The 10,205-nt window shown below is 39.6% G+C and overlaps 1 protein-coding gene across 1 annotated transcript in view; it reads left to right on the top strand.

Moving 5' to 3' along the window:
- Positions 1 to 8,960: 8,960 nt before the first annotated feature.
- Positions 8,961 to 10,205, top strand: part of LIX1 (limb and CNS expressed 1) — a 56,236-nt gene continuing 54,991 nt past the window's right edge. Inside the window, exon 1 of the mRNA XM_070794058.1 lies at positions 8,961 to 9,814. Within this exon, the coding sequence (XP_070650159.1) occupies positions 9,733 to 9,814 (82 nt within the window). The 5' untranslated portion in view covers positions 8,961 to 9,732. The remainder of the gene's footprint in view (positions 9,815 to 10,205) is intronic.

Below are 10,205 nucleotides of genomic sequence, written 5' to 3'. Positions count from 1 at the left end.
AGTGAGATGTGAAAATGGGTTCTTAGGTACATGTAACTAATGGAAATCCAGTCCCTTCAGCATCAACATGGCCTGGAAGAGATGTCATCGGCAGTGGAGATGGCCACTAGATGGCAGTGTGACCCCGCAGTCACCAGCCAGGATGACCTTGAATTACTTGAATCTGTAGTTACCAGTGGCCAGGAGATATAACAGCAGATTATTTCCCAAGCTTGATAAATACAGCAGATTCCCTTTAACTTTTGCAAAACTAGGTCTACTGTCCATTCCCAGTAAACCTTTCTGATAAAATCACTTTAATAATATAGATGCAAGAAAATGTCAAATCCAAGTCCCTTGATAATTATACTGATTTTGAAAGTATTTACATAGCTTTGAATTTTAGGTATGTCTTTAAATGGAGGTATTCATTTTTTTTATAATCTATCTACTTTAGAGCATTTTAATAACAAAGTTGAAGACAATGTAATAGAACCACAGACTATTATGGAATATATTTTCTTATATTAAAAAGTTTCAAAAACAAATTGGGAATGAAACTATATGACTTCACTCTACTCATTTTATTTATTTGATCAGTCTACTTTTGGGTGCCTGTTACCTAACAATCTACAATTTGAGGAACTTAGAAGGCAAATAAACATAGTTCTTATTTTTAACAGCCTAAGATTTCCCGTTAGTCAAATAGACAAATTTAATTCTGGATCCAATCACAATAATGATTCTTAAAAGATGTTTTTAAGTGACCCTTATTTAGAATTTAGAGACTTTGCCTTATCAGACAAGATGTAACCCTCACATTTTAAAGCATCCATAGTGAACAATAGAATCTTCCTTGGTGGCTCAGACGGTAAAAAAGTCTGCCTACAATGTGGGAAACCCGGGTTCAATCCCTGGGTCGGGAAGATCTGGAGAAGGAAATGGCAACCCACTCCAGTACCCTTGCCTGGAAAATCCGATGGACGGAGAAGCCTGGTAGGCTACAGTCCATGGGGTCACAAAGAGTCAAACACAACTGAGCGACTTCACTCATTCATTCAGTGAATGCTAAGAAAAATTTTAAGTCTACTACTACTAATGTAGTGAAAGTATTGTGATTCAAAGCACTTGTTGAACCTGGGAGTTTGAGATAAAAATCCTGGTTCTGCCACTTCCCTCAGGTACCTCCCATACCCTTTCTAACCTCACTTTTTTGATCTGTAAATGAAGACATGTAATGGTGCCTGTGTCAGGGTTGTTCTGAAGACAAAACGAAGCAACAGTCATCCTTTAGTATCCTCTGGGGATTGGTTCCACGACCACCTGTGGGTATCAAAATCCTCTCTTGTTCAAGTCCCTCATAAAAATGCAAACACGTGGACTCCCTCTCAGCAGTTTCTGCCTCTAAGGATATGGAGGGCTGAGTAAATATGTATTACTCGAATGACTTAAAGTTACCAAAAGGGAGAGTCCAAAGGAATCTTTTTTCATGGTGTTTCAGCTGATTTTATCAAGGCGCACAGATGCTTTGCTTGCAGCCTTAAGTTGTCTACTTGGTGTTCCCTTGAAATAAGCTTTTCCTATAAAATAACAAATTGTGTAACTCGGGCTAAATTTGTGGTGTTGGTAGCCATTGGTCTGCTCTTTGGCGCACAGATAGCTGGCTGAGCTTTCTCCAGAACCATAAAGATCTTAAAAGGTACTAACTGTAAGGTTAGTGTAGCTCAAAATAATCATTCTCTTAGTTAAGTGCTCAGTAAATTTCCTGACGAAACACATAGTTGCCTAATTTAAAAACTCCAGGTAAAGCAGGAGGTAAAGCTGCTGCTTCACAGGTTTTATCAGCTGCTTCCACAGGATAGAGGGTCGAGTTGAGGTTCTCAGGGAGAGCATTCCCCTGAGCTGTAGGTCTGTTTCATGCTGCAGATGGAGTGCTCTGGGCGGGCTAAGGTTCACCACCTTTGTTCTTCGTCCCTCCTCAGAACGGCTCCCTAGAGAGCACGGGGCCATCTTAGTTTGACCTTGACGTGCTTTATGAAGTACTGGAACCATCTTTCTCTACTGTATAAGGCTGGGGATTGGTAAGGTTCAGGATAGTCTCGAGCTGCCCAGTTGCATAATAACCAGGAGTGGGAAACAATACTCAAAAGACTAATATTGATGTATTTAACGATCTTAGGTTTTTCTCTTAATATTATAATGATGACATTATAACTGTATAACATGGAATCAAGTCATTGTTGGTTTAATCTCATAAATAGGAGCATACCTCATAAATACGTTGTTTAGGACATTTGTCAAGTATTGTGTGCTTCCTTTTAGAAAAAAATACAACCACTTAAATGAATCAAAAAAAAAAAAACACCCTGATTACTGTAACTGCTGTTGTTGGTAGAAGAGGTGTCTACCTAAGAGTTCTACATTCGGAAAAAGAAAAACGTCCAGTTTTCCAAGTGTTTGGTGTGGTATAAAGTGACATCCGGGGAAGGGGTACACAGGTTTTTTTAATGAAATTTTTGTTGACTAAACGTCTCAAAGTAGACTATACTAAAGAGCCTGATATCATGAATCTAGTGCTGAGGAATTTCTAAGGACAAAAGTGAAATGCCAGAGTGTTTTGGTGAGCTATCTTGGGCAAGGGGGATTTGGTTAAATAGGTAGACTGAAAGAGCTTGCTAAGAGGAAATCATGCAGAAAATTCAGACGACAGAAATTAAGGTAGTAAGCTTGTTACACTGTATGTGGAGAAAGGTGGTGTGTGCCAAAAGTTTAAAGATGATTTTGAAAAATTTTTTTAATTTATTGAAGTATAGTTGGTTTTCAATGTTGTGTTCATTGCTGTATGGCAAAATGACTCCATTTTTTTTTCTTTTCCATATTCTTTCTCATTCTGGTTTATCACAGGATATTGAATATAGTCCTGTAGAGAAGGCACCTTGTTTACCCATTGTATATATATTTTTAAAAAGTTTAACTTGGCGTATTAGGAAAATGTATGATTATAGATTTTTAAGCAGTGCAATTATTTGGTTTTAAAAAAAGGACAAGTGGGTGGAACTAAAGGGAACTTTGTCAAAGTTAGACAGTGGATTGAAGGAAAACTAAAATCTAAAGTGTTAATCCTGTGTCAGCCTAAGTATTCCAACTAAGACAATCTGAAATAGAATCCTATCCTACGAGAGTTTTAGTCTTTATTGTCTTATTCTTGTTTTAGAGATAAGAAAACTTTCGGTGTAAACTTACTTCCCCAAAGTCACATTGACTGGATAAAGTTGGAAGTGAGAGAAAAGATAAAATTCATGCTAACAGCTAGGCAAATGGTAGGAGCAGCAGTGTTCTCGGCTGGTTTAGGGCTTTTCAATTCTACAAGTGATTAAGCGCCACAGACTGATTTGACTTCCTGTGCAGTGGAGATATGAGAAAAGACAGCCCTATAGCCAGACCCAGCTTTGAGTCCTGTCTTTCACAAAGTTCCTCCATTTTTAGAAAGCGGTTGGTTTTTCTTTGTTGTTTATCTTTCCGAAACAAGCCTTTGCATCTTCTCACAGGCCCAAGAAAACCCATGTCAGTAGACTGAAGCCCTGAGTGGAATTTCTTTGATGGGAGGAGGTGGACAGGAAGCAGGGTAATACCGAAGGAGTAGTTCTTTTTCCTTGAGCAGAGCTCAAGTCTGCTGCGGCACCTTGAGAGGATGAGAGAATATATTTCCCTCTGACTTGGTCGTTCTCCAGTTTTCAATTTGTGGAAAAATAGCTCCCCTTTCTATCCCTCCTTCTTTAAACAAATTTGGAAAGAAATAATGTTTCCTCTGTGTCAGCAGGACGCACGCTAAGTGCAGTGCTCTGGCAGTGACTGCATAGGAAGTGAAATGGAAATTATAGTTCACAGTGCGAAATGGATGGGCTTTTATCTTAATGTAAGCATATCCATAAGTGTGGCCTGCATTAAATTGAGAGTATACTAATGATGCAGTCTTTACCGGAAGCTTCATCTGAAATATATGGAGCTGTGAAGTTACTGGCTTGCTTGAACTTCATGTTGCCATCAACTAATCTCAGCTTTGTCATTTGTTCATAGCCAAAAACATTTCCCTTGGTTTGTTTTAATCTAATAACTAATTCTTTTCATAGTCTAGATTTTCATTTTAAATTGCTCACTGTTGCAAAGTTTTAAGCATTTCATGCAATTCATACCCAGAAGTGTGGCATTACACTAAGAAGAAAGAAGGTAGCTAATTAGCCCATGTAAACCGGTGTGTCTCACCCCCCAGCATGCCCGTTACAGAAGACCACATCTCTTCATTTATACAGAGTGGCTGAGACTCAAATGGAATTCAGGTAACTCTTTTAAGATCCAGCTGATCATTTAATAGCCATAGCTTATGTAGTTTTTTCCCCAACACTCAAATTTTTGTCCTGGACAGCGGGAAGCAGAGGCAACAGGGGTGGTGATCCTGTGAGAAAGTACAGGGAGAGGGAGAGGAACCAATAATCAGATAAAGTCTTCTGGAAGATAAAATACTGTTGTAAAGGCCACTGGCAAAGTCCACTCTAACAAGCTAAAAGAAAAATTTTAACTCTTCTTTCAAAGTACATAGTATCCTGGAAGTACAGCAAGCCAGGAGTCAGTTCCGTCTCCACAGAACACGTATCCCGTGACCCAAGAAGGTTTGGCATTGTCATGTCCAGTCTTGTAAATTTGAGCTTCCAGATTCTTCCACCTTTTAAAAAACTCTGAAATTTATCCTGGAACTGTTAACCCGTGAACTAACAAAGTCTTCCCCCAATGATATCTTTGTCCTCCAAAGTACTTTTTTTTTTTTAAATTTACAACATTGTATTGGTTTTGCCATATAGCAACATGAATCTGCCACAGGTATACACGTGTTCCCCATCCTAAACCCCGCTCCCTCCTCCCTCCCCGTACCATCCCTCTGGGTGCACCAGCCCCAAGCATCCAGTATCATGCATCACACCTGGACTGGTGACTCGTTTCATACATGATATTATACATGTCTCAATGCCATTCTCCCAAATCATCCCACCCTCTCCCTCTCCCACAGAATCCAAAAGACTGTTCTATACATCAGTGTCTCTTTTGCTGTCTCGTATACAGGGTTGTCGTTACCATCTTTCTAAATTCCATATATATGCATTAGTATACTGTATTGGTGTTTTTCTTTCTGGCTTACTTCACTCTGTATAACAGGCTCCAGTTTCATCCACCTCATTAGAACTGATTCAAATGTATTCTTTTCAATGGCTGACTAATACTCCGTTGTGTATATGTACAAAGTACTTCTTAAAGAATCAATTGTACTTCTCTTTAGAGACCAAATACCAGGATAGGGCTGAGTACTTGGTTACACAAAACAACCAGCGTGGCGTCGGCTCATTCAGGATCCTCAAATACATTGAAACGTAAGCCTCAGGTAAATGAGGGGTTTCCTTTCATTGTGCTTTTTGGTGAAGAGTTGACTCTGACTGCCCTGGCAAAGATAAAGGGCAGTTCAGTAGAGTGGTTCTGTCCAGTGGGGAGGGAAATTACTTCAGGAAAGCATTTTTCATAATTTGCTATAAAAATTAGAGAATATACATTCCTTTAATCTGTAAATGGGAGAATTAATTTTCTAGTTATGTAGTTTAACAGATTAATACTTAATATCCTGAATGTAGAAAAATATCAATGAACAAATAATCTGAGATAAAGTTCTTTCATGTGGCCTGTGTTTTTAAGCTTCTTCTGTCTGGTAATCTGAAGCTGCCTCTCCCAACTGACCCCTCTCATAAATACCTTCCTTGATGCAAACATTTCATTGGTCTCTTCCCAGAGGAGAGTAAACAAATTAACACTGAGCAGCCATTTCATTCCTTTTACTTGTTCCTTCACAGCTACGAGTAAACAAAGTTGATGCTAACCAGCCATTCATTCTTCCTACTGGCCCCTTCCTAGTTGAGGCTAAACAAAGCTGACACTGAACAGTCATCAGTCATTACCTCTGCAAAGTCAGTTTCTTCCTGGCCTTGCCCTTTTTCCCCTTCCCCCATACCCCCAGCAACACTACACAGGGCTCTGACCCTCTTTGGCCAACCTGGCATTTCGGACCTTCCAGTTCCCCTACACATCTCCATTGGAATCTGGAAGGAGCTGCTGTCAATCTTTCCCCACTGTTTTTGTTTTGAATAGTCCTAAATTGGCTCAGGCTCACTTACTGCAAGGAGATCCAGCCAGTCCATCCTAAAGGAAATCAGTCCTGAATATTCCTTGGAAGGACTGATGCTGATGCTGAAACTCAAATACTTTGGCCACCTGATGCGAAGAACTGACTCATTGGAAAAGACCCTGATGCTGGGAAAGATTGACGGCGGGAGGAGAAGGGGATGACAGAGGGTGAGATGGTTGGATGGCATCACCCAACATGATGGACATGAATTTGAGTAAACTCTGGGAGTTGGTGATGGACAGGGAGACCTGGCATGCTGCAGTCTATGGGGTCGCAAAAAGTCGGACACGACTGAGCAACTGAACTGAACTGACTCTTTGGAGTTGGCATACGTTGCGCTAACATCGTTCAGGACCTGTATTCCCACCAATTGCACTATAGCCTCATCTACCCACCAGCTCTCCTGTTTCACTTACCGCATCTTCCTCCTCCAGGGCCAGGCACTGCATGAAGTGACACCGCAAGCAGGAGAGTGGAGATACTTCCTGTTTTAACTGAAGATGATTCTTTGTTGCATTTATTCTGTTTATTTTAATTGATGGCTTGCCTCCTTATCAGTTTTACCTGTAATGAGCTAGTTAACAACAAGAGACTGCTCATCTGTATTATTAACCATCCTCTCTGGGTGCTTAGTACATGCTGTGGCGCCCGGCCTTCCCCTTTTACTACTGGCTGATAAGTTTTGAACACTGAATATATCAGTTGAATGCCATTTCTCATACTTCTAAGCGGTATTCTTAACAGGATTTCTAAAAACATCATTTTGTATTTTCACTATAGTCATCTACCCTGTTTTACTAATTGTGCTTTTGGCGTATGAATTAGAGATGGTGGGATCTAACGTGTGAACCGTAGAATCTGTACTAACATGGGCGCACAGCACAGGGCTTTCTCAGGCTCTTTCATCTTCATCAGGTGCTTTCTACATCAGAGAGAGAGAGTGGTGAGAAACCGAGTTGTTTTTCTAGACTTTCACAATACTGCTTTAAGGAAGGTGAGAAGTTTTTAAAGGGAATATGCAAAGGCTTCAGAGTGGACCTAATGAAAAAGGAGAAACCATACTATCCAACTGGAATGTTGTATATCCACCTTTGTAGAATTCCCTTGTTTTATATTATTTCTTAAAATAGAACCCATTACAGATCATGATTTTTTTTTTAAATAGTCTTTGCAAAGATGTTTTGGGGTTCTCTAGCAGATGTTCGGGCTTCTCAGGTGGCTCAGTGGTGAAGAATCCAGGGGTCCCTGGGTCAGGAAGATCCTCTGAGGAGGGAAGTGGCCTCCCACTCCAGTATTTTTGCCTGGGAAATCCCATGGACAGAGGAGCCTGGCAGCCTACACTCACGGGGTGGCAAAGCCTCAGACACAACTGAGCAACTGAAAACAACAGCAAGCAGATTCTCATAGGTTACCTTTTTAGAAAAATCTTTGGAGGTTGAAGACAGGTTTTAATAAAGGCTTACCCTTCCTTCTAGTTAGCATTAATGGTGCCTTTGATTTCACCCTATGAATATGTGTCCCTTTTTATTGATGAAGGGATACGAAGTTGACTATGGAAACAAAAGTGATCTGTTTGAAAACAATCTAGCTTTTAGGAAATAAATCTATGACTTTCCAGAAGTTTAGAAAATGTGTGTTAATATTTGTGCTCATTTGCAGTGTAGCCATAGAGTCTCAGATGTTGGATCTAAAAGAGAGCGTCTGGCACACACCCCTAATTTTTTAGATGAGGATTCCAAGTCCCAAGAAGATGAGTGACTTTCTCAAAGTTACACAGGTCACAAAAATCAAATCCCAGATCATAGTAATACCAAATGCAGTGTTTCTTCCACCACCGTACACATCTAGAGTACTACTGGAATTTAATCCCATTGAAAAGTCCATTATTGATTGAAATCCCAGCGTTAATCATTTCTAATTTTTCTACTTTTAGATTATCAGTCTTCTCCGAGAATTCTGTACTTTTTGTTGTTCTTGTTCTTGTTCTTCCAATGGGAATGTTTCCAATTCAGTTATCACACTGAAAATATTATGCATTCATTTATACTTCATGTCCAATCAATATATTAATAGTTTTTCATCTACAAGCCATCTAGTTTCTCTTAAATTATAAACTAGATGGCAGAGACATGGAAGATTTTGTATTACAGCACATGTAAAGTACACCTGTGTCTTAACGTGAAGTGTGATTTCTTTCAATTGATTTTCTTTATAATATCTTTGCACTCTGAGGCAGCCCTTGTGGAATATACATATTCCTGTGGGGATTTACTAAGTGACAGTCCTTATAATAGGAATTACTATTCTAGTCTCATTCCTTCTGTTTCCTTTTATTAAGCCCACGTCTTCTACCAACTAGCTGAAGAAACTGATCACATGGAAAACATTGTATATAGTCTTTAAAGGACTGCATTCAGTTAATCGTATGGTACAACATGATGATGGAATCTGGAAATTGGAAAGCAACCTCTTGTGCCTACCCTGGAAAAATACTTTAAATAAAAGTAAAGAAGTCCTAAATAATCCTTCAACTAACGTAGGTTACAGCCACTGAAATCAGTTCTTTTATATCTGGTGTAAAACCTTATTACTGCAGTGGAATTCTATGACATGTCTCCTGTGAAAAGACTATTTAATATTGTTGTGAGCAGTGTAGGACCTCAATAGAAAAGCATTTTGTTTTCTTCACATGTTTTCATAACCACCTATATTCTTTGAAACATATACTTTTACTTCTCCGGAAATTTTTAGTATAAAAAGTTATCATGAAGAGAAGTGAATGATATCAGAATTCATTAAAATCAATCTTGAGAATGATTTGCCTCGAAGGATAAAGAGGGAAACAAATGTTCCCAGGCAAAGCCAAAAGACAGACTATGAAATTTTACTTGCCACTGCCCATCAAAAGTGACTATAATTTGGGTGGATGAAAAAATTAAACACTTTGCTCCCAAAGAGATGCTCCTGAATTCAAACTGAAAGCATGATCTAGAGCCTGGCTACATCCACAATCTTTATAGTGCTTTTTCTTTACCAAAGAAGAGTTTAGATTATATGGATTCTAAGCTGGAAATTCCTTTGCTACTAAGGAAACTTTCTTGAGAAATCATCTCCCTGATTCTATTTACCCGAAGACAGCACATCAGAAGATGAACGACCAAAAGAAATATCAAAGTCGGAAAGCTGCACACCATTCAGGCAGAATCTGGTTGGAGAGGAAGGCTGTTCGCATGATTAGAGAGCTTCCCCAGCTAGCCTGTAGGTGGGTGTGTTTAACAGAAGGAAGCAATGGGAACCCTCCTGTCAGCCAGCCTTTAGAGCTAATTAGCTCAGCATACAACAAAGATAAGTGAGCCTGGGAGGAGGGCCCCCTGAGGGGTCTTTAGATTCTGGGAAATGTCTGATTGGCAGATGTTAAAAGAGATTCTTTGGTAATCCTGTGCATCAATGAGCTGCACAAATTCAGACCAGGGCTGCAAGAATCCAGGCATGAGGGCACTGTGCTGCAGGCTCGCACAGGCAGACACAAGATGGACAGAACCTTGGAATCCCTGAGACACATCATTGCCCAAGTCTTGCCTCACAGAGACCCGGCTCTGGTCTTCAAAGACTGTAAGTACTGCAGGGGAAAAAGTTTTTTTTTGACTTTTTTAGAAAATAGTCCTAAATGTCTAGTCACATCTTATTTAAGTATGTTTTCTCCTAAATCTCTGTAGTCGTGTGCTGTGGTCTAAGTGGTATTTAACTTGTTCCTGACTTCAGTCAGGAGAATGATTTCATTTCACCTACGGGTATCAGTCGCTGGGTTATTTTTTTCAATGATACATCTTGCTAACCGTTTAGAAGTCTGTCCTAAAGTCTAAGACTCGCCTCAGACTTGATGAACTTTTCCAGATGCTCTTTAAAATAAATCAAAGCTGATTGGTACTAGGATTAAAACAAAAAATAACTTGAAGACGATAATAAGATATATCCCCTTTTAAACCTGTTTAGTCCTCCATGC

Source organism: Bos indicus, chromosome 7 (assembly GCF_029378745.1).
Source record: "Bos indicus isolate NIAB-ARS_2022 breed Sahiwal x Tharparkar chromosome 7, NIAB-ARS_B.indTharparkar_mat_pri_1.0, whole genome shotgun sequence".
In the NCBI taxonomy this organism is placed as follows: Eukaryota; Metazoa; Chordata; class Mammalia; order Artiodactyla; family Bovidae; genus Bos; species Bos indicus.
This window is presented reverse-complemented; position numbering and strand designations above follow the sequence as displayed.